Below are 25,267 nucleotides of genomic sequence, written 5' to 3' on the forward strand. Positions count from 1 at the left end.
GTATTTTATGCTTCTGTGATCACCTGTTACAGGCTATTCTCAGAGGCAGAACAGCAGATCAGATGGCCTTTGGTCTGATTGAACACAATGCTTCTTATGGATCAAAGCTCTCAATTTTAGCATGATTTAGATTCTGGAAAGGTTAACTTTAAAAAAAAAAAAAAAAAAAAGAAAAGGACATTTGAAAATCTTGCATGCCTCCACTGCTTCCTCTTTCAACCTTCAAAGTTGTGCTCCTTAATCATTCAGTTTCCATGAATGGTAAAAATACTGCTGAATTTGCAACTATGAGGATTTCATCACAGCCACTGAAGTCTGTGTTATTGCTCCCAGATTCTGCCCAGGCCCCTTGTCAGGCATTTCTCCTGACCCAGTCTCAAGTGCACGTTAAACATTGCCCTATATTCCATTTTTCCTCTTTGCCACATTCTTGCTAAATCACTTTGTTCGACTGCTACATTTATGAGGTGAAACAGTTCTGATACTGCTCTGTAGGCTACTGTTAGCTAAATCCTTCTCCCACACCACTCATTTCTGCCTGGGCAAGTGACAACAGGAATCTACAGGAAGACTCCTTATGGACAAAGGATTGCTCCACTGTCTGTAAACATCCCTACTTCACACAGTATTTGCCACTTCAGTTGGATTCAGCCTTACAGCCAGTCAGATCAATAATTTTTAGTGCAGTAGAGTAAACAATGCAACACAGTGATTCCAAGTCTGCAGCTAGACAGACCGAAGTAGCAGCACAAGTAAGTCAGATAATCTCCTGCATTTCTCTGGGCACAGAGTGAGCTCTGAGACCAGTCATCACAGTTGTTTTTATATACAAAATATGTGTGCACATAGACATATGGACTAATACATTCATCACTAACCCTCATTTAAGGGACCGACTACCCAAAGTCTGCTCATCACCCAGTAAATGTGCTTTATCTGGGGGTGCCAGATGCATCCAGGGTCTGCAGTGGCTTTACAGATCACTGCATGAGGATGTGGCTGCAGGTTCAACATCAATCAAGAAGTTACTGTTCCAGCTTGAGATTCAGTCTTTAGTTCTCCAGACAATCCTTCCCAATCAAGATAACACACAGGTAGATTGTTTGTTTTTGTCGCTCATAGTGGAGTTTGGATTCAGGTTACCTGGAAGGAAAAGAAGTTAAAGTAGTGTTAATGTTAAGTAAATAAGCCCTGGATGAAGTTCAGACTCATGCTTCACTCTCATTTTTTACTATACACCTTGTGTTACACCTACATTATTCTGCACTCTCTCATGGCTTTTTTTCTGCTGCAGTGAAATGAAGAAACATTAAAATAAGAGCAAATGCAGAGTATATTGTAGAGAAAACCACTGCAGAAGTGTTTCTAGGCTTTGGCTTGTACCCAGTCCAGCTTCATTAGGTCCCAGCTGGCACTGATAAATAGTCTGGTCATGTCTTGGGTGGGAAGTTTTCCAAAGAGTGAGGTATGGAAAAAAACTCCGAAAACCCAAGGTCATCTCATTCATTTGATACCCACACACATTCTCAGTAGAGGTTTTTTTTCGTGTTTTCTTTCAAACATCTCTAGTGCCAGTGTTTCCACCACTGCCTTTGCAAGACCAATCCCAAGGCCTCAAGGTCTCTCACTAAAGTAGCAGAGTATGCTGCCTCCAGTTTTTTATAATCCTAATTTTTTTCACTGCTTACTATATGAATTTCTTCTGCTCCCAGTATCTGTACCTTTCAACACTTACACTTCTGCCTGGTGTCCATCATTACAGCCAGATGCTGATCTGGATGCCCCAGCATATCTGTTTCAAGCACTGTACAAAAGCATGTTCAGAAGCTTTTTCAAGTAGAGGAGCTCATCTGAGCTCAGTAAAGCTTTGGTGACTCTGGCCCAGGGCAGCGGGGAAAGATGTCTGTGCTTCTCTGCTTAATTTCAACTCCCAACCCTTTCATTTTTGTCACTTTCTGCTCCTGTCTTCTGACCTTTTTCTACATATCCCACTACAGTTAGAGCAAACATCCTCCTTGTATGTACTCAACAATGTTTCCCTCTTTCTCTTTAGAAAAGAGGCTGAAAATTCCAATTACCACCCTTCCATGATCTCACTTTGGCTGCAAAATGCTGGTGATAACTAAGCAGCTATTTTAATGCCATTGCAGTGCCCAGAGTAAATCCCATTTTTTGTTGCAAGAAGCATACAAAACTGAAACACAAAATCCTTCTACTAAGTGTATGTGTTTATGTATCCTGCAACCACCGCTCATGAGGAATGAAGTCGATGCACGGAGCACCTGAGGTCAGCAGACCCTTCTGAACAAGCCCACTTTGCTTCTTCCAAAGGAGAACACTAACCAAAAAGTCTGTGCCTTCTGAAGGCACACAGCTTTCAGACTTTTGCAGTGCTTCCCAGAAACTGCACACAGAAGTCGCTGTCTTTGCTGACCACAGTCTGCCCAGCACCAGCTTAAAATTAACAAGATTCTGGTCAGGTTCAGAGCTGCTCTTGTGTCCCTCAGAGGGCAACAGTGAAATCCAAGGGTTCTGTTAATTTCATGATGTGGTTTGAGAAAGCCTTGTAAGACAATGTACAACCTGCCATGTGCTAGGACAACACCTCAGGGTGTTAATTCGGATACTTAGTTTGGGACATTACTTTCTATCTGTAGCCCTTGTACTGTGCAGACTCCCAATTCTCACTTGTAGGAATCCTTTTCTAGCCTGTAAAAACTGCATCAGATTTTCAGACTCCATCACAGCACACACTTCCATCATTTCCCTTCCCAGTTCAAATTCTCTTCATCACCATTTGCTCCTGCAAGACTGAATCTGACTTTTAGCCTGCTTGAATAATGTCTTTCAACTACTCTATGAGCTAGTTGGGTGTGGATCTGGTCTCTCCATGCATTTGCAAGGTGGGATGTGTCTCTGGTGCTAGAGAATTAATGGTGACTTTGGAGGATGTGTGCACAGGCAGGCCCATGGGGCTTAAGTGTGCTGTTTAATCTTTACAAAAGCTAAGGGCAGCTATTTCAAACCGTGAAGCTCTGAATAATTGCATCCTAAGCTGCCAGAATACCAAGTACCCTCTCTTTCATTTCCACTTCTTACCTCCCTTCTGTCACGCAGAGTATCACAGCACCAGTTTTTACTAGCTTTGCTCAAAGACAACTTAAAACTTTTCAAGCTAAGTCAGCCCTAAAGTTACCCAAGAACAAAGTGCCTCCTATCTTTATACTGAGGCTGGAACTCTATTCCATGGCTGTGTTTAAGAATTTTTTATTAAATCCTTTTCTGTTCCTCATGAGTCTCCATCTATCTAATGTGCCCTCTACCACCTCTGTTCACATGCCGCTTTGGGACTATTAGACTAGAGAAGTTTTCTCTCACAAGAGACTGATTTAATTCAAAAGTAAAACACAACCCATGATCTTCCTTCAGCCTTTGATGACACCAGATGGACAAAGTCTACTTACACCATACTTCAAAAGCTATGGAGTCTCCCACTGGCACCATGAACAGGCATTCTCAATTTGCATAAACCAAAAATACTAGCAAGGACTCACTGGAAAGATTTATCAGGTCAGAAAAAGCACAGGGGGAAGACTGGTGTGCTGGACCTCAGCACCTTCCCTGGCCCTGTTCTCAGTTCTTCCTTCCCTCTTATTGAAAGAGTTGTCAGTCTGCAGGAAGTAACAGTGGCAATAAATAAAACCTGAACATAATTGCATGCTAATGTATTTGTGGAAATGGTCTAGACCAAGCATCAGACTGTCTGGCACAGATCCACCATGTTAGGAGGAACAGGGACTCCCCTGCTGCCCGGATGGTGCAATGCCCCAGCAGGGTGCAGTGCCCCCTGTCCAGCCAAAGACATCAACCCCTCGTGCCTTAAGCTGGGCCTGATTTCATCAGGACGTTGTGGGAAGGCCAGGCTGGCTGCTTTGAAACAGGTGACAGTGAGAATCTCTGATACTGCAAAGTGATGATGAATCAGAGATGACTCAATTCTCTCTTTCTGTCACTAGAGGGTGGTGCAAGCACTCAGGTCCATTCCTGCGAGTGGAAATGCCCATACATCTCCCCACAGGTCCTCACTGATTTTGCTTTTCCTGGCTTTCAGGAATAGGGCCCACAAGCACATAATGTCTGTGCTCAAGACTTACTTGGAGAGAGGACCTCTTTAGACAAGGGTTTACTTCTGCCTCCCCAAATGCCAAATGCAGATTCTAAAATGGATCTACTACAGTCTCAAATAAATTAGCCATCCCTTCTTACAGTTCCTCTTTCTTGTGTTCATTTGGCATTTTTGAGTCTGTCCTTCATTCAGCCAAAAATATTTCCAGGAACCTAATTAATCATTGTTGTTGACTGTCCCAATACCTTGCTTTTCTTCTTGGTCCCAAGAGAACGTCTTTCCGTTTCACATCATGGTAACTGCAAAAGAATTCAGTCTCTCTACATGTGCATTTTGCATTCATCAGAGCACAGAATGGTCTCTGGCCAGACAAGTGGAGAAGAAATGTTCTCCTTGCAATTAGTTTATTTTCCTGATGGCGCAGAATGTATTGACACCCAACACAGCTCAATGAGAGGAAGAGAACCAGGATAAATAGTCCAAAGATTTACTTCAATCTCACAAAACATGTAAAATGCTGGAGAGTTAGCTATGGACCCATAATGCATTAGAAATCTTTATAATTTTTATCTTCAACTGACTGAAGCCTTCAAAGGACTTAATGAAAATATCAATCATGCATTAGCAAAGAAAGAAAAGTTGAGATCCAGTGATCTACTTCTTTGTAGCTTCTATTTTCATGAAATTCTCTCCCATTTCAGAAGGAGGCAAAGGAACAAATTAAAAAGACTTGCACCCTTTCCTCCACTCCTTGTCCCCTCACCTCAACATAAACACGTTTTCCTCACTTCTCCACGAGGAATTTGTCACTGGAAAGGAGGGATTACACTGAAAATCTGTCTGTGGCCTGCTAGCCACTACAATAGAGAACACAGTGCTGCTGTTAATTAGGCAAATGCACTTAATGGACTGAGCACTGTTTTACACAAGGCAATGTTCACCTTTCTCTTCCTTTGCTGCTCAAAAGTACGAGAAACATCCACATGAGAAGTACTAACCTTACAGTCAGACTGCCATTAAATTGCTTTCAACCTATATTGCATGTATCTTTTGATACAACTTCTACCCTTTGTTCTTGCTCATTTTGGTTCAGAGGAAATGAGAGGATCTAATCATAAGTGCCTATAGTGGGTATGCTTGCATCAATCAGCCAAGCTCAGAACAAGGGACACAGAAAGCAGAGTATGCTGGTAAAAGGTTTTACCTGAGTTGCCTCCAGTGCTCCGAACACTAGCATGGCCAATGCTGAGCCTCTCATATTCCAGTTTCATGTTGCCAAGGTCTTCTCCTGAATGTCCTTCACTCGCAAAAGAATTGGCCTCGATGCTTGAGCCTGGAGACCGCTTGGCCTTGCGACTGAAAATCCCACTGGCAAACCGTTTTCCTTGCTTTGCATTGCTCTGTGCATCTTCCTTCTTTATGTCACGAATAGACTCTCTGGATTTGGATTTGTTTTTCAGGTCCATGTGGAGCCGGGACAACAGTTTCTGAGGGCTCCGATTCAGCTTGTTCAAGTTCTCCAGAGGTGGATCTATTTCTGGGAACACTTGCTCCAATGTGACTAAGTCATTCAGGAACTGATTTAACCGTTTCTTTGACTCACTTGTTTCCTCCTTTTCCATGTTTCCCTGATTGTCTTGCCTGTGCCGTGAAGCCCAGAGCATCATATCACCACGGGTTGCCCCTGCTACTAAACCATACTTTGGGTTAATGAACTTCCGAGCCACGGTGGAGGAATGAAAGCCTGGCTTCCCAATTCCAAGGAGGAATGGGTTAGCAATACCCAGTTCCTTGTATAAATTAACTTCCTCTGAGATGGCATAGAGCTCACGAAACTCAATGTCAAACATCTCCACATGCTGTCCTGTCAAGACTAGCAGGATGTTTCTGTCAATGTGAGATGAAGTCCATGTGAAGCTAAGAGGAGGAAACAGAACTGACATTAGATTTTGGGGTGCATACTTGACCCAGCCCACCTAACAAAACCTAAGACACTACAGGGGAATACGTAGCATTATGCCCCATTTACCATCCTTGGCCAGATGGGGCCCAATAGATACATGACACAACATTATTGTTCTTCTTTAGACATGTAGATCAGATTTGGGAGAAAAGGCCCTGAAACTGTGAAGGACAGTTTATACTTTTTAAAAAGCAGCACTGCTTTTTAAATCAACAGGAAGAGTCTCCGGACTGAAAACCTCACTGAAGAGAACTGAGTTCAGGGACTGGTGGGGAGTCCTTGTAGACCCCTTCCAGATGCAGTGTGGAACTGTCTCTAGCTCTCTGAAAAGGTCTGCCAGCATGGGTATGTTCCATACCCTGAAGAAGGGCTCTATGCCACCTTCTTTGTTGTCCCACTCCAGTTTCTACAGATGCCACACAGATTACAGAAGCGGGGATAGCAGGGGGGTGACATGTGAAGAAGACTTTCAAGCAAAGTCATGACCATTCTTTAAATAAATGCCTTAACACCTTAAACAAGAGTAACCCACCTGTATGATCCAGTGGCCACCTTTTCACCATCCACCATCAGGAATCGGGATGCCAGCGTGCCTCTGATCTTCCCTGATGGCATGTAGAACCCAACTCCTGTCACAGAGCGTATGCGGACATTCTAACAGGGAGGTGAAAAGACAAAATGTCACAATAAATAGGGCAGAAAATTAGATAATTGCCAGCTCCAAGTCTTAAGATGTCACTCACATTGTCTCACTACTTCGGGGACTACAGCTCATTTTGTACCAGCCACCAGAAGGCTGCAAAAGGAAAGCATAGTCTACGCAGGTCACTCCTCTCCATTCTTGGACAGTTTCCAGCTGTCCAAGGGGTCAGCATCATCAAAACCCTGCCTGCTGTCTTGAGCTATTCACTTGAGCCACTGGCAAGACAATGCTTTCAGATAAGTCTCTACAAATGTCCAGAATAGATCAGCGAAGAAGAATTTCTGAAGACGAGTAAGGAGAATCTTTTCATAAAATGAATGGAAATAGTTAGAAAAAGAATACTTCTCCCCAAACCTCACATCTCACACCCTTTTGTCAGCAAACCTACAAGTAATGAAACAAAGAACTACCAGGCACAGAAAAACCACAAAGTTAAGGTTACATGCTTTTCAACAATAGATATGTGCCTGTGCATATTAGAAGGATATATTTGCACATTGGACTGAGTGTTACTCTGCTCATGAGTCCTGGCAGCACAAGGCTGAACTGCCAAAGTGTCTGACATGAAACACTCCCCCTGCCCTCCCCACAACCCAAAAACATTGAACGTCAGTATAAGTTTGGAGCAAATTATCTTGTCACTCTGACACACAAATCTAGACAATTTTCTTCATTCCACCATATTTTTATGTAAGGATTCCTTAAGAATGGAAAGCTAAAAGGCACTGTGAACTGGAGTCAAAAATGGGAGTCAGATAGTCCCAGGCATAATTGCAGTTCTGATACTGTTACCTGTGGTGTTCTGGGAAAGTCAGTTTGCCTTTGCTTCATTCTTCCCCATCTCCAGAGCAGAAGAATCAGGAGGATTTGGCTAATGCTAGCACCTCAGATCCCACAAAGAGCTAAGTCCTATTATATAAACCTCACCAACAGCTCAAATATTGACAGGTTATAGAAATCAGCATGCAGGAATGATTATAAGAATGCAGATTTCTTTCAAAAGCTGTTTTTCTGAATGTAACTCCTGCCTTTTGAATCCGCTGCTATTTTCCCCACTAGAATACAGCAGTGGAAATACAAATTCTGACTAACAGTAACTGATGATAGCACTGTTTTGCATTCAGCTGTTGCTTGATCTGTCTGGAGTCTTGTGTGGGCATTAGCTAATTAATGCTCCCAACACTGCTGAAAGTATTATTACCCCATTTTAAAGATGAGGAGCCTAAGACAGAAAAAGATGAAGTGGCTTGCCCAAGGCCTAGCAGTGAGTCATATGTATGGGATGCTGAAGACAGGTTGGGTAGAGCACAGAAGAAATGGTGCCCTTTCCAGTAATTAAAATAACATTTGAATTTGGCTGGCTGATCACCTGAAATATTTTTTTTTCCTTGCTGATTAATGTTGGATGTGGGATTTGCCAAATCATGCCATGCTGACTGCACAAGACATCAGTCAACAGCTCTGATGTGATATGTACTCCTGTGAATCAAGAAGTATCAGCCCGTGTGAGCGGAAAGTTTCCCAGCATACAACAAGTGTGGATCTTATTGTGTTTGTATGTTCTATCACCTTCTTTTGGGGGAAAGAAGGCACACTTGAATTTCTGCAGTAACTGAGCTGTATATAACACTTAGGATGGTGCAGAGGGGATAGAACTGAACAGCTGAGCACAAAAACCTCCTTGAATAAAATAGGTACAGGAGTGCATTAATACATCTTGAAATGCAGAAAACAAGCACAAAGTCATATAAACATCAAGTCACTTAACAGGTTATTTGTATACAATTCTCTGCCTTGAAGGATCTTGGAACATTTGTAGACTGCTAAGTCAAGCTACAGAGGAAAAACAAGCCTGGGTTCACGTACAAAAACTGCACAATAACAAAAGAGGAGAGACAAATATAAATCAAATGACATTGCAGGCATTTTCAGAGGGTACTAGAGTTACAGTAGTAACAAATATTTTGATTAGAGGACCAGTTAGCTCACCACATAGATGTGACACCTCCAGATCTGTATTGTTGCAGAAGCCTGCTTAAGGTTTGTTCTGCAATATCCTGGCTTATGGGAGATGCAGTCTGCATTAAATTTCCATATTGCCTTTCCACAGACTTGCACCACTCCTTATCACAAGCAGTGACTAACATCTCCCTGTCTACCACTCAATATGACTGGTAACAGTCAAGTCTGACAGAGCATCCTAATACAAACAGTAAGGAATTGGTCTTCCTTGCTCTATTGTGACACTTTTAAACCTCACTCTGAATCTACAGAAAGCTATATCAGACCCAATTTAGACAGTCAGTAATGCTGTGACTGACTTGACAGACCTAGGCCGTAGTGCTTAGAAACTGGGGCTGAGTAGGGGGAATACACCAGACAGACCCTAAAGGGAGGTGTTGTAACTGCTTCCACTGATTCCAGAGAATCCTATGTGTACCTTCCCTCTTAGAACTGGGAAATCCTCTGTTTACCCTGGGCAGTCTTGGAAAAGGCACAGTTATTGACAAAATTGTGTAACTTGCAAGTATTCAGGTAGAACAGGATGGAATGCAGCTAGCTGGGACATGGCCTGCCAAGATCATTGCTGAGTATTATCTGTCTTTACAAAAAGAGAGCCTTGCAAGCTCCCATTCTCAGGTCACAAGTAGTCTAGAAGAATACTCAAGCAGACCATTAAAAAACCAACAGAACTGCTTCACATCACAATCCGCTCCTCCCTCATCTCAGGTAGGAGTCAATGATGAAAACCATAAAATACTGAAATGAAATTCTAAAAGTTTCTTAGGCAGAAGCTTTTTAAACTTTCTGAAGTGAAAGGAGAAACTTCTTACATGTTAGGAAAATGAATGTAAAAATTAATTTGAAGGTCAACTTCCTGCAGATAAGTCATTCCCTGGGCTTGCTTGGAACTCTAGGAAAATTCTCTATCTTTGGGCAGAAGTGTCTGTTACTGTGGTCCGGGTTTACAGAAATATGAGGACAAAAAACTTATCTAAAATCTGGTGAGAACGTTCACCCTCAGGTCCTGAAAAAAGAGGAATTTCTGAGGGGCTATGAATTTAGTGTCTATGAGAATTCTGATTCACTGGGATCTCTGTAGAACACTCTTGTGTCAAACACAACAGAAGTCTGACAAACCATGTCCTGTAGGCTCAGGAAGCCATATGACTCACACACACAAGACATGCTCTTATGAACAACCCATGAATGTCCTGATGATTGAATTTAAATACAATTCTGGCGAGCTCTGGCCTTCAGACAAAAATTGATGTTTTCTCATTTCATGCTTGGCGTTGGTTAAGAACTTTTACTTTTCCTACAGCAGTTTCCCTCCCATGAGACTGTCAGCAGATCATTATACCTTGCCAGCCATACAAAAGTAATTCAATTGCCAGGAATTTTGTGAAAATGTCCATCACTGTACATAGACAAAGGGCAAAACCCAGTGTTAACAGTAAACCTCCCTCTATTAGGACTGTTGAAGTATTCACTTTGCATTGGAGGAACAGGGCAACGGGACCAAAAGGGCAGAAATCACAGAACAAAATGAGTATCTGGTGGTGACAGAAGACAGAATAAACATTGTGACCCTGCAGTTCATGGTAGTGCATCATCTCTCTTCCCCCGGGATCAGAATTTGTCTCTAAAACTTGGAGTTATATTTCACATGGCTGCAACTTCCTGAGGAAAAAAGCCATCCTCTGTACCTCACACAAGCATTCCAAAGGAAAGGTGGGCAGAAGGGCAGGAAAGAAGATTATGCAATTCCTTTGCTGGCAAACTATGTCTGGTGAAAACTGGTAAAAATCTTCTAGAATAAAGGAAAATGGTAATTCTAAAAGGAGATAACATTTTCCCTGTTGCTAAAAATCTGTAGAAGAAACTCAGACATCAAAGCAGATGTCAGGAGAAAGACGGTAGATAAGAAATGGGTGAATGATAGAGTTTCCTCAGCAATTTCAGTATCTTCTGTGATCAAACAGTGCGGGACAAAATGATTCTGCCTGAACAAGACTGGAGGCCTAGCTTGCTTTCTTGCTTTAAATCTGGATCTTCAACCCTTGGCACATTACATCAAAGAGGAAGGGCTGGGGGGAGTCCTCAGGGAGAAACCTTAACCTTTCTGGAGCTTCCTCAGGTATCCAAAGCCTGCTGCCAGGGAAATCCCTACATGATGGTTTCTGCTACACTGACCCAAGCAGCAGCATAGGCACATCCAAGGCAGCTCTGGGTGAGATACTAAGAGAACATCTTTCTTGAGAGGCAAATGACTTGCTTCCCCATTCCATGAAGAATCTCCCTGGTCATTCCACAGAACCATATACAGGAAGTAACTGCATTGACCTTGGCAAGACTGAAAAAAACACCTAAGCCGTACTGGAAAAAAAACCTATAACAACCTTCAGGAGAATTTAAGATCCAGTATGAGGTACCTGGGAAAAGAGGGGGAAAATTTGAAGGATAGCAATCTGTGGGCTAAAGCTTTGCAGAATAGTGAACAACTAGGTCAAAAGATGTTAAAAATTTCTTCTCAGTGGACTTGCTTCAACTCAGCTTGCACTATTTTTAGCTGAAGATGTCTAAAGAAAAACATAGCATGGGAGCAGAAGGGGACCGCTTTAGAGACAGAAAAGACAGACTGAAAGGAACTCACCTCTCCAGTAGCAACACAACTCTTTCTAAAATGCCAGGACTCTTTTCACTCACTCTGTCCAGGAGTTAAAATATTGTACTGCTGAAGACATCATTGCTGTACATGATGACATGGTAAGAAAAGTACTGGTATCAGAGCAGATGGAACTACTGCTGTGATTTCACAGTTATGTACCAAAGAGACACAAGCCTAGAACACACAATACCACTGGCACTTGAAACACGTCTGTTATAATGAGCTCTGTGTCTTGCTTTCAAAGACATCAGAGGGAAAGAACTTCCACCACTGTTTTGGAGAAAAATTAGAAAACTTCTCAGCTGGATGTCTTTTTTGATGAAACTCAGAGCAGAGTGGTAGCTCACAGGAGAACTCTTCAGATATATGCAGGTAATTTTCATCCAGATTCAAGATGGTTCTCCTAAAATGATTAATATGAGACTCTGTAATCTTCAGAGCTTTTTGAGTTTTGGTTGTATTTTGGGGATTTTTTTAACTACTAATTGGCTGTTTAAGGAAACTCCACCCCTCCTCCAGGCAAAAAGCACTTTTTCCACCGCCGCTGCACAGAACAATTGGATCACAAACAGGGATGAGTCTGGCATCCCATACGTTGTTTCCAACCTAGCAACTTTTTTCAGGATTTAGAACAAGTCTGTAGTAGCAACAGTGACTAAAAAGATGGGGAAAAAGGAAGGAATACAATACTAACAAGAAATACACAAAGGACTTCAGTCTGTTTGCAATGGAGTGAGACCCCTCTGAGGCTGCTTCTGCCAGCCAAGCTAGACTGACTACTCTGCTGTGCTGCATGCACTGTATGAAGGCACGCTCTGGTATGGGACTGGGCAGCAGCTGTGGTCCTCAATCCCTTAAATTCTCCTTTAAGTCGTCCTAGAGGAGGACTACAAGCTCATTCACTCCTGGATAACCCCTGCTGGGAAGGAAAGTCTTGATTTCAACAGAATATATGTGTCCTGTAAGAGGAATCCATGCAGACAACTCAAAGAGCTACTTGGGACTCTAGTTTGAATCCTCACACAGAAGACCTATAGCAATTTTCTGTGATAATTTTCTCCCCAAACAGGAATATTTTGTGGTCACAAGAGCCAGGAAACTACACAGGTCTCTGTCTTGGGTGAAAGGCAAAAAAATCCAAATCCTTCCTTTTTCTTTCCTTCTGTATTATCAAACCATGCTGTTATCCCTCTGTGTTCCACCACTCTAAGTGTTGTGGTATGACTTGCAGGCAGGAGGAGATGTTGTTTGCCGGTCCAAGCAAGTTCCAAGATTCACTACAACTGCAAAAGGCCATTGACCTGCAGGAGATAATGGTTTAGTACTGAACACCTTACCCGGATCTGCAAGTCACTGAGGTCAAGGCATTTGCACATTTCCAGGAAGAGCTTGACACCCTCCTCATCCAGGATGATGTAGACTGGGATCCAGCGCTTATATGCTGCATCAACAATGTCGCGGAAGATGTCCCGGTCCGTAAATACATCCATGACCACCGCAATAATCTGGAAACAACAAGATGGTAGACAGACAACTGAATAAATATTAGGAACTGAAAGGAAGGCCCATCCCACTGGTGCAAAATAAAGGAGAGCACTGATAACAGATAATGGAGGAGAAGCCTCCATAGGGAGACCAAAGTACAGGGAGGTACATGCCCAAGCACTACCAATAATTGTAATTTTCTGGGTTAGCTGCTGCACTTTGGAAGGACCTTAGTAAATGCCTATGAGAGTTCTCTTTCTCTGGATGAAAATGACTTATTTTAGCAGCCTGAGGAATGCCAAAGCAAATACCTAGTTTTTCCTCTGTATTGAGAAACTTCCATTGTCTCTGTAAGGACTCATTTAAATAAAGAAGAACACTGAAAATAGATTGAAAAACAACCCACTGAAAACAAAACTTTAACACTTAACCTGAAGGTGTCTAATGCAAGACTGAATGTGCAGAGGAATCAGGACCTGCATCCTCAGCCAGGATGCATAGTGTAGACAATAAGAATTCTATTTTCCTTTTTTCTTTTCCTCAAATCCCTGTGAAAAGTCTGCTCTCAGGGCTGGCTTCCCAAGGAATGATTTACTGAGCTCAAACATAAACAGCTCATATTTCTCAGAAAGGGACTGGAGTGTATTCAAGATTTGGAGGCAAAATGACCATTCCCTCTCTTTGCATGCATTGTTTTTTTGGTACAAAACTAATCCTTCTTTCCAGGCATAGATTTTACATAAAAACAAAAGGTCCACTGACGTGAGAGACAAGCCTGAACATTTATAGGATGAGTAATAACAAAACCAAGAATGTTATGGGTAGCTTTAATGCTGATCTTACAGAAAAGTGAGAGAAAGACAAAACACCTATCTTTTACACCATTAGAAATACCTATTAATTTTTCTGCCTGAGTTATTCTTCTCAACATTTTAAAGGTTATCAATGGAGGAAACTACTGTTTTTCTAGTCCCTCTGCATAACATCAGCTTACCAGGTCCGAGTTGCCATACTGACAGTATGCTGGGAATAGAGTTGTCTAAATTTTAATTTCCCAGGTGCTGGGAATCACAGCAATAAGCCCATCTGGGCTGGGGATGGCATATACAGGTGTGAATGGAGCTAAATACTGAATCACACTGTAGGACTTTCTTCACTTGATGCTTGGAAAAGGTGCGGCTCTCACGCAGGAGCCCCCTAAGGAAGAGGGAATAATTCTCCCTAGAGACCTCTTTCCTGTGAAAAATGCCCTTGAACAAATAGCTTTTGGGAAAGTGATGCCACAGTAAACATCCCCCACTGCATCTGCTGAATCTCTGCTGAGTCCCTGCTTGTACAGCCAACAACAACCAACACATCTGCTCTGTCAGGCTCCTTCTGTCAACAGTGCTTACACCAGCTTCCCTTTGTTAGAGAAAGAAAAAAGAGCTGACATTGTATTTATGCTCATCATTAACATGTAAGTTCCTGATAGAGGTGAACTGTGCTGGAGCTACATCATACTAAGCCCCACAGTAACTTCTACTGAGCAGGATTTCAGGTCCTGCCTTGGTTCTGTCTTCCCAGCAGGAACGTAACAGGAATGTTACCAGAATCTCTAAAAATTAAAATACAGCAAACCTGTACCACCTTGTTTCTGAACAACTCCACATACAGGCAAATCATAATTAAAGGCATGAACAGTTCATGCAGTAACTCAGGCCTGTTATGCTCCCTCTCCCCCCCACACACAGTGGTATGGATGAGCTATTTAGGAGAAAGGGTGCCAAATAATATTAATTTGAAGTAAGAACATCCACATAGGGAATGGATAGCAGAAGCAGGAACTTCTTTTCTCTCCTTCCCCACCATTTGCAATGAGTGTAACAGCTGCAGAAATTACACCCCATCCTGGACAAACCATTAATTGTCAGTACCGGCTTTGCAATGTGAAGGGATGGCTCCCTCCAGGATGTGGGGCCTTGGGTCAGTTCAGGCTTCTTTCCAAGACTGGGGACCATTGAGAACAGCAGTCAAAACTTCCCATGGGCAACGCCTGTTGTTGTGTTTACCATCTCAAACCCCTGTCCCAGCTAGGAGTGTTCTCAAGCACAGCAAGTCAGAGCATGAGTGTCTACCCCTGCAAGAGGTTTTCCCCATTTCTCTTCCAATCCTATGGGTAATAAACTTATCTGTAGGGCCCATAGGTGTGCCTAGCTCTTCACAGGAATTTTAAGATTGGCAAGTTAATGCTTGCTAATCTCATTGCAGCTAGGTAGCTTAATTAACATATGTTTGTAAAATACTGATGATAAGCCACCCACAGACTTGTGCCACATATTACCAGTATCTGTTTAGACCCCCCCTCAGAAAAAAACAAACCAAACAATCCCCTACTCTCATTTGGTGATTAAAAAAGCTGCTACCTGGAGACTTTTTTTTGCCAGGGCCAGCTCAGCTGAACACAATAGGCATAGTTATCTATGAAAAGGACCATTAAACACTCAAATGGCTGTTAAACATGAAACCAGCTTTGGGCTGGGAGGGGCACAGTTTGTCCAGTCAGTGAAAAAAAAAATAAAAAAACTACAAAGGAATTAATTATTTAATTAGCTAGGCATAGCTATTGAAAGAAACAAACTTTCCCAGTTCTTGAACGGTCTAGAGAAGCCTTTGCAGCAGCGCAAATAGGAGGTGAAGTTGCACTACATCAGAGTGTAAGGACTTTACAGCTTCTGTCTTCTAAGTGACTGATCACACCAGTCAGTGAATGGAATTACAGGGTGTGCACAATTTCTGAGAGCAGGGAGCTGAGAAGATCACCCACCAGATTAATGCCTCTGGAAAGTCTTCTGTGTTTCCCGACAGATTCGGTTTGAACAGGTCCGCAAAAGTGGTGCATATAGTGTGTGCTGGCAGAGGGGAACAGGTGGAGGAGGAAATGACTGCTGAATTATAAAGCAGAAAAACCAGAAAGCTGCAAAACTAAGCGCAGGAATGAAGTTTCTTACGCTGTTCTCCCCTTTACCCAAGGGGTGTGTCAGCTCTGATGGAGATCTTTTCCTGGGTGGTCTTCCCCGGGAACTTCACCCACATCCGGGGTGGGTGACGAAAAACCTCGTGATTGCCCCCACCTGTTCAAAGCAAGCTCTTGTAGCATCATGGCTGGTTTGCTTCCTTGCCAGAGGTACCCTGTCACCACCAGCACTCATTTCCAGGGAAAGATAAACGGGAGGAACAGCCGCATGTTGTCTGCACTTTGCCTACTTGCAGCTCAGGCTGGACGGTGTTGAGACCACAAAAAATGAACCCAAAAACACCATCCCATAAACGAACACGCTGCCCTGTCTTTAACTAGGTACACCTGCACACACCAGGTAGGGGTGGCTGTAACAGCATCACGACCTGTCTTCCTCTGAACCCGGGAATGAGGCCGGGACAGGACAACGCGAACCACGGCTACCGAACCCCAGCCGAGGGGAGGTGGAGGGGGTGTGCAGAGGTTTAACCCCATCACAGGCATCAGCTTTGGCAAAGCGTAACACGAATGGCAACGAGGCGCGGGGAAAGCCCTGCCTGATGAACGCCGACCACTGCACGGCCAGCACGCTCCTGCTTCGGAGCGAGGGCTCTCGCCCGCCTTGCACCCCGTGCCCCGAGGCAGACCCTCGGCCCGGGTGAGGGCGGGCAGGGCTGGCCCGTCCAGGGCCCGTCCGTACCTTCTGCGCCTGCTGGATCATCTCCCGCACCACCTCCTTCAGGTGCGGCGCGCTCTCCTCCTTGCGCGGGTGCGTGAAGAGGGACACCCGGCTGATGCCACGGTAGAACGTCTTGTCGGTCCAGCCCAAGTCCAGCGGGGGCACCTCGGTGTCCGAGCACTCGGGCCAGTAGGCCAGCGAGAGAGTCTCGCCGCCGGGCCCCCGCGCCACCTTGCCGCCCTCCCGGGGGTCGTCGTAGCCCCGCCAGCCGCCCCGCAGGTCCTGCAGCTCCCGGCCGGACAGGAAATCGCGGAGCTGCTCCTTCCTCAGCGCCTCCCGGTACGCGGCCTCGCCGCGGGTCACCAGCGCCTCCAGGGCTCGGCGCTGCTCCTCGCTGTAGTAGAAGCGGGCCTGGGCCTCTGTCACCTTCTCGTTGACGTGCAGCTCGTCCAGCAGCAGCACCTGGGACTCCGCCATGCCGCCGGCAGCCCCAGCGCAGCGCCGGCCGGGAGCGAGGGCAGGAGGCTGCGGCAGGAGGGAGAGGCAGGCCGGGACCGCCTCACCTGGCTTGCCCGAGCCCGCCCCGACGGGTGGGGCGGCCGCTCCCCCGGGCCCTGCGGACACGGCTGTCCCCGCCGCCAGGCCCCTCTCCCAGACTCCTGCGTGACCCCCGGGGATGGGGCCACGGGTTGCGGGGAGAACAATTTCTGCAAAAAGGAGAACAACCTGACCTAAGAGATGCAGGATGCGATGTAAGATAAAGGGAAGAGGCTGGTTATGTGGCGGCCTAAACCAGCTTCGAGGGATGTGGGATAGAAATCTTAAACTAACTTGTGAAATTGTATCCTAAGAGTGAGTTTGGTGCATTGAAATGGGAGGACTGCACCTCCGAGGGAACACCGTCACCCACTGAACACATGAATTTGGAATACCCTGTGCCTTTAAACCGAGGTGGGGAAAGAGAAGGCGGTAGTAGCTGAGCCAGGTAGTGATGTAGATTCATTATGCAAATGCTGCCTGAATTGGATTGTATAAATATGTTTGCATATGTATACATTGTGTATGTATGTATAAATACGCTTCCTAGCTTTGTGGATTTACCACTTCGCACCCATCTCTGTGCAAACATGAAATAAAATTGAGTATCTCAACTCTGTCTGTGGATCAGCTTCCCCGCTGGGTGAAAGAATCCAGATTTGGGACAACACCCTGGCGTGGCTGCCACCAGTGTCCTGACTGCATTTCTTGGAGGAGAACCAGGCCTGGACCCCAGGTGTATTTTGGGGTGCAAATGCAAAAGTCTATTTAAGACTTTTTGTCCCCCTTTTTTCAGACTTGGCAGCCACCTGAGGAAGAGGGGGACACAACTGGGGCCAGGGAGGTGAGCAGTGCACCGTGGCACAGGGAGTTGGTAGCCAGCCCTCTCTGAATCCTCTGGCAGCTCGGCAACTCCAGAAAAGCAGATGGTGTGGGGTACCCAGCTTACAGAGGGGAAGATGACAGAGTGATGTGCCAGAGGCCGCCCAGCTGGCTGGTGTCAGAGCTGGGAGTGAAACAGCCCTGCTTCCAGTCTCTGGCTGGGAGCATGAATAAATAGCCACACATATCCCACCGAGACTGGGGGCTGTAATGTTAAATTACGATTTTTGGGAGGTGTGTGATCGTTGCTAGGGGCCCTAATCAAGATTCCAGCCCCACTGCGGATTGCATACACAAGGATAAAAAGCAGGACTTCCCCACTGCAGCCCAGGGACAGAGCTGGCAGGGAATGAACAAGGAAACAAGGACAAAGTCAAAGGCAGTGGTGAAATACAAACAAAGTCAAAGGCAGTGGTGAAATACAAACATTCAGAGGCATTTACAGTGCTTTACATCTGTGATTAGCCCTAAGTGCTCACATGCAGAAAAAGCTATAGGGGACAGAGCTTCTGAAGCTGCTCTTTTTGTTTCCTCTCTCTAAGAAATCACCTGCCCTCAGTGTGAGTTCGTATAAAAATACAAGGATCTGGTGGGCCACCACAGCTCATCCTGTGCTGTTCCTCTCCTTTAGGTAAAAGAGATACTTTTAGTATTCCAGTCTGTCTTCAAAAGCTTTTCCTAGCATGAAATTCACTTAAAATTTGAAATTACACTTTGCAAAGGTCTGCTCCTCTGCCTATCAAGTCTCCTTTAAAAATTAATTTCCATGTAAGTTCTTTTAGCCTTATTTCTGATGGAAATGAGACTTACATGGTCATGGTGTCTGTGCCTGTCTGCCTGTCTGTCCATGTCTCTAATAAACTTTTGAGCCCACTGTCTGATTTCAAACAAGTTTGGCAGAAGTGTAATTACATCCCTACAGATTTTATGAAAAATAACAGGCCTGATAGCAAAAAGAGACTCTATCACAGTCCCCGACAGTGCAAGTTAAAATGTGGGTTCATGCCTTATTAGATTTCAGATATTCCATAAAATTGAGAATGCTAATAAATGCTTGATCTGTAGGAAGAGTTTCAAATTAATTTTTTGCCATCTTAGGCACCATGGTCAATCAACCACAATATACAAATATACAGGAGATGTGACTTTCTTAGTTCCAATCCTCACTAAATTACTTGTTGGTTGTATTTTTTTTTCTGTACCAGAGGCTGCCATCAGCTCTTCTGTTTCATGTGGGGCTAAATAAAATTTCTTTAATCCTGGATGCTCTGTTCATTTGCACATTGTGTAGCTGCACAATGTAGTCTTTTGTGTTCACCTAAGGCTCCCACATGAAAGCAACAGTTGGTTCACAAATATATGTACAGTTTTGTATTTAAAAGCAAGTGAATATTTCCCACATCCAAGTAAAGGCAGCAGAGATTATTTTCACTTTGTTGTGATGAAATGTTTAACCCCCACCTCACACCAGAAGACAAAATGTCGTCTGTGTGTTGATAGAATAAATAGGGGCGAGGAGCTTTGCAGGAGCTGAGAGAGACCCCTTCCCAAAGCAAGTACGTGTCCCATCTCATCCCCCCCTCCCCATTCTCACATCAGTGCATTCCAACCAAGTCTTTTCCTGATCTGGACTTTTTATAAGGCCAGATGATTCAGTTCCTTTTGATTTCCCCCGATCCTCCAGCTGACAGCCTCACCTCAGAGGAGTAAAAAGAGCTGTGCAAACACACTGCCCTCTCTGCCACAGAGTCAATCCAACCCTTCAGGACCAGAGAAGAAGAAACTTGTCAGGCCGAGTGGGGAAAAGTCTTGCACCTGCCCCTGTCTCCCTGGGATCAAGGAGTGAATTCCAGTTTCCACTCCAAAACAGACTCATTATTGTTTAGGCACAGGTTTTCCTCTCTGCCCTTAGCACTGGCTCAAGGGAAACAGGAAAGGGGAAGGCTGACTTTGAATTGCGCTGAGGCAGCTGCAAATCCACGCAGAAGGAGGCTGTCTGTCACTGGGTTTGTTTTGTTCCCGGGGATTACCTGCTGGAGGGGCTGCCTGTGCATGGCAGGGTTGGTTCTCCTCACTTTTCGCCTCTGTTTGGGTGTCGTCCCAGGCCAAGGCCCAGGTAAGGCCTTGCTTACTCTTTGGTCCGGTTCCAGAACGTTTTCCAAAGGATGTAAACTAACCTATCAGGAAATATTACCTCTTGTTGTAACCCTCCCCCAACCCTATTACAGTGTTTTAAATCTGTCTTCAAACACCTCCCACGTATAATCTGGTTATTTGGGCCTAATTGCTTAACTTTCCTTTGCGAGGCAGTGCAGGCTGTGCATTAGATAAAGATATGACACCTTATATTTAGCATTAATTGCGACTGCGCTTGTCCTGAGCACACATCGCTCTTGCTGATCCTTCCTATGTAATTTCAGTCCCTAAATAGCCCAACTCATGATACATTCTTTGATAAATCTCACAGCAGTGTTTCTCGTGTGGCATAAAGTGCTACAAGCTCTCGTTATAAACCTCTGAGTGCTCGGCTCTTTAGGAACCAAATCCTGATGCTTTCCCCCTCACCTACATCTTATTTTGCTGAAGAACAGTTACCATCTACATGCAAAATAGGAGTAAAAACAGGGGCAGATATTAAAATAAGAATAATTTTGTGTTACAGTGTTCAAGAGCTGTATAGTAGAAGTCTTTTTGTGAGGAGTGCTATCCTCCAAAAAAAACCCAACATTATTTAACCATACTAATTTTTGGGTTGTTTTTTGTTTTGATTTGATCTGTTCTTTTGTTCTTTTGTTGTTTTGGTTTTGGTTTTTGTTTTTTTTTTTTCTCCATAAAAAGCAGCAACTGCTTAAAAATTAGTTTAGTGCAAAGACAACTAATTGTTTATGTGATGGAGGATACAAGAGAGTGTTTTCCATTTCTCACTGTGTCAGCTGCAGGTTAGTCTGCGGTGACAGGGCTTTGCTGTCCTGAAATAGAAGAGTAAATAAATAGGCACCTGTGCCACAGTTGTTATTAAACACTGTACTCCTTCCCTGTGCTGGCTGCTACCACAGCAAGACTCACAAAGGCTTGGTGGAGATTGCACCTTCTTGACTTTCTTTTCTGGATCAGCATCCAGGAGTTTGTGGGGACACTGCTACGTGCACAGCGAGCCGTGCTCCACTTGTCCCGAGTCTGAAATCCCATTTGCAAGGGTTGCCAAGCCAGCACAGCAATGGCTGCATTAGTCATGTCCAAGTACTGGCAGAGCAAAAAAGCCCGAAACAAGGGGATTTCAGGGTGGAGAGGAAGAAGTTCCTGCCTTCCCCGTTCACCCTCCAGCAACCCAAAGAGCTGCAGGCGGTGGCAGGCAGGTGTGTCACTTCTGCAGCAGCAGTGACAGACTGCAATCCGGAGGATGAAGAAATGCTTTCAGAAGCTTCCTTTCTGTCACATTACACCGCCTCAGGGAGAAAACCTAGCTGCTGAACTGGAGAATTGCCGCAAATGAGTCGAGCACTTCTGGCCTCCCACTCACATGTTTCCATGTGAGAGTAAATAGGTAAGAGAGTTCTCTGAAGAGAGCAGAAAGGAACAACTGCGCTCACAGGCTCATGTCTTGCAGCGAGGTATTTGCTGACTGAGCACGCACAGAAAGACCTTTAGCTGTTTTCCCTGTCTGCTCCTTTTCACAGGGCAGCACTTTTTTGGCAGTTTCCTGTAAGAAATAATGCTGACCCTGGTCTCTTGCTCTTTAAACACCCATATAGGCAGGGACTCAAACTGGGTGCAATTCAGCTGAGCTACCCTGAGGGGCCTTGGCCAAGTCATCTGCTGTGCCTCAGTTCCCATTCTCTAAAATTAGGAAAATACTACTCTACTTCACAGGGCCGGTATAGAGAAGAGCTTAAAAAATGAAACCCCAAACTAATGTCACCTGTATTTGGTTTCTCCTGCAGGAGGTGGGGGGAAGAAATGAAGAAAGACAGCTGTAGAGTCCCTTTGCAGATGGGCTAAATCCTGAATGGAAGCTCTGGCTAAAGAAAGCAGCGAGGAACCAGCAATGCAGCCTCTGAATAGGATGCTTAATTGCAGCTATAATTATGTAGCACTCAAATCACGGTGTGCTTGATAGACAAAAGAACACCAGGAATGGGGGCACTGAAAAATTAAGACAGCAACAAGTCTGCAGCATCGTGCACTTATTCGTGTACTGGCCACCTGTCAGTGTGCATTGCTATCAGCTCTCTGGGAAAGAAAATGCTCAGGTGAGAGCAGGAAGAGGAATGGAGCAGACAAGGAAGTCTGGGGTGGGTGTCCCAGGCAGAGACTGGAGGGAGGAGTAGCAGACTGGCAGGAAGTGATTAATGGGACTATCCAGGTGCTGCGGTGCAGACCTCCAGGCAGTGCAGCAGGAGCAAGTGGGAAGATGGAGTTATGTGCTGGTGATGAGACATGGCACAGTTATAACCAAAGTGGTGGGTAAGAGGGAGTCAGCAGAGGGGATGCAAGAGAGACATGAGTTCACAAGAGTGAGCAAATTCATTTGAAAAGCTGCATATTTGGTGGAGGAAAGGAAAATAGTTGGAAGCAGAGAACAGGCTCTGGTATCTACAAAGTTTTAGGCATCCTGGAGGATGGCTAAAAAAAGCCATGGCAAAATAGGAAACTCTTTTTTATAAGGAGGGGGAAGGAATAGAACTGTGAAGCTTGGCTAGAGGGGAGAGAAGTTAGATGCTGGCCCTAAAAATACAAAAATGAATAGTTAGGAAGTTTGGCCCCCACAAAAATGCAAAACTATGTGAAGGGAGTGGCATAAGAAGGAAAAAGGGAACCCTCTGAACGGAGATGCAGGAGGCTGAAGTGTAGGCTTAGACCTGGAGATGGAACAAGTTGATCTGTGATTCATGAATATAAAGAAAGATACCAAAGATTTTAAGATGTGGTAGAAGTGTGTTAATTTGGTTTTGAAGATGCCCTTTACTGATCAGCATACATGGGAGTCAGATGTGTATTTAGCTTAAAAACATCCAAAGAAGCAATGCAAATAAGAAATCAGCTGCTCGTGACCTTATCAGAAGCACTGCTAGCACCAGAAGATCCCTGCCTTTCACTTGCCAGTGCTTCCGTCCAGCAGTGCCACGGTGCAGGCGGATCGAGTGGGTGCAAGTGACTCCCGTGAGTCAGAGAAGGCAAATAAAGGGAGCCGACCAAAGCTCCCTCTGGAAAGGCCGTTCACAGACAGGCATGTTGGAGCTGTGAAAGCAACACTTCACAGGAATTCATGTTCAAAATTAATTTGCCTTTTTTTTTTTTTTTTCTTTATAAATGCTGAAGTGAGGTCACAGAAAAAGAACGAAGCGACATTCCCTGCCTCTGTTTCACCTGCTCTTTGTGCGGCCAGACCACCAGTGGCTTGACTGAGACACTACACAGCAGCATTTGTCCCAGGCCATAGCATCCCTCCAAGCAGGGGCACACCCTGGGCACCCCAAAGCCACACACGGGGAAACCAACAGAGCACCTTTGTTTTGATACTAGAGACATTTCTGCTTGGACTTCAGCAGGGAAGAACTTCTCAGCCGACTGACGAGAGGCATGATGATGGTCCTGGTCCTGAGATAATGTCACAGGAATAGTGACCTGGACAATCCCTCCCTGGGTCTGCGGACACCTGAATTTAGGCTTAGAATATCATATTTTTGGATCAGCATTGGCAACAAGATGTGGTTTTGAATTCTTCCAAAAGCAAAACCCAAATGCATAATGCACTCATGTTCCTCCAGTGCCTGTTTTTAGATCCGTTTCTTTTGCAACTCAATTAATCAAGATTTTGCTGCTCATTTTAAAATAAATGGCATTTCTCTTAGGAAGGTTTATAGCTTTCAGTCTTAGAGGTTTAAAAATACTCAGATGGATTCTGAGCTAATCCAGATTCATAAACCATTCTCATCTGTTAATACCTGAATGCTTTGATCATCATCTTTAAGAGATTTTTTTTTTGGCAGAGGGGTATTTTTCAGACAGATTGTCCCCCAGTACTTTTTATTTCAAGCTTGTGACAGGTTACTGTGCTGCACCCTCATGCAAAACACATAGGAGGAAGGGAGGAGGAGGAGAAGCTGCAGCAGAAATAAGCCACAGCTCTAAGTTTATCCATAATCCTGTCCCCCCTTCTCCTGATGATGAAGAATCCTTATCTCTCCCCTTGTGTTCAGCTTATCCTACTCACCTGCTGTTTTCTACTTTTTGCCCTGTCATACTTAGGTGGGGTCTTTTAAAATTCTTCCCTTGAGAGTGACCCTGGGCACTTTTCCTCTTACTCTTCCAGCAGGGCTGGCTCAGGAACAGGTTTCTGCTTGCCAGACCCTCACACCTTCTTTCCACCCTCCTGTATTTACATTCTTCTACTGGAGAAGCAGCTGCATCCCCTGGGGAAGAGTGCAACCTGTGGAAGATTGCACCCCTACCAGAGCATCTCGGCTCTGACAATCAGAATGAGAGAGTCCAGTCTTCATGGTTCTAATTCCACTTAGTTGAGGCTGTCAATTAGTAGAGGAAGCAATGATTGGATTTATTTTTTCCCCTCATGCTGACAATTGACCTAAGTCACAGTAAATGTTGTGGCCAGAGAGAAGCTGATCTTGGGAAGGACTGCAAAGAATGGCTTAGCATTTTGCATATCTCACAAGCATTTAATTTATCCCTAGTCTTCTGGAAGTCGCATATAGGATGTAGTGGGGTCACTTCATGAGCTCAGGTAAGGAAATTACCTTGTGATCCTCTTTCAACACTTCAGAGCAATGTGAAAAGCAAATCACAGCTCAGCAATCATTCATGCCAGTGCTCGGGGTAGCACTGTGACAAGCCATGTGTGGGATGTACTGGTGGCCTTGGTCACCAGCTAGCACAGCGGTGTTCTAGCTTCTGAAGGCCATTAACTGCAGCAAGGTTCTTGTGAGCTTGGGGATAAATCTCCCATGATAGCCTCTACAACATTCCAGCCTCTGTCCACCACCTCTAGGAAGCTACAGCTGGCACCCAACACTGCAGAACGAGAAGCTCCACGTGTAAGTCCCAGCATGGGAGACTCAGTTGCCTGACAATTAGGATGAGAAACATCCTGCTCTGGGTGTCCATGCTGCTCTCCACTGCTGTGGAACTACACAGCAGTGCTGGGAAATTAATTCACTCATCTGGAATACAGAGAGGTTGGATTGGGTTGTTTGTCTGCAGCACT

At 44.7% G+C, this 25,267-nt stretch overlaps 1 protein-coding gene across 1 annotated transcript; it reads right to left on the reverse strand.

The window, feature by feature from the left end:
* Nucleotides 1–1,078: 1,078 nt before the first annotated feature.
* FAM83F (family with sequence similarity 83 member F) lies at nucleotides 1,079–17,118 on the reverse strand. The gene is made up of 5 exons (XM_041416869.1): nucleotides 16,648–17,118; nucleotides 12,802–12,969; nucleotides 6,622–6,743; nucleotides 5,331–6,043; nucleotides 1,079–1,143 (listed from the first exon to the last, which is right to left on the reverse strand). Exons 1-5 carry the CDS (start codon nucleotides 17,101–17,103, stop codon nucleotides 1,079–1,081), a joined length of 1,524 nt encoding a protein of 507 aa, XP_041272803.1. The 5' UTR covers nucleotides 17,104–17,118.
* Between the last annotated feature and the right edge of the window lie 8,149 nt (nucleotides 17,119–25,267).

This window comes from Onychostruthus taczanowskii, unplaced genomic scaffold, assembly GCF_017590055.1.
Source record: "Onychostruthus taczanowskii isolate IOZ18803 unplaced genomic scaffold, ASM1759005v1 scaffold53, whole genome shotgun sequence".
NCBI classification, from domain to species: Eukaryota; Metazoa; Chordata; class Aves; order Passeriformes; family Passeridae; genus Onychostruthus; species Onychostruthus taczanowskii.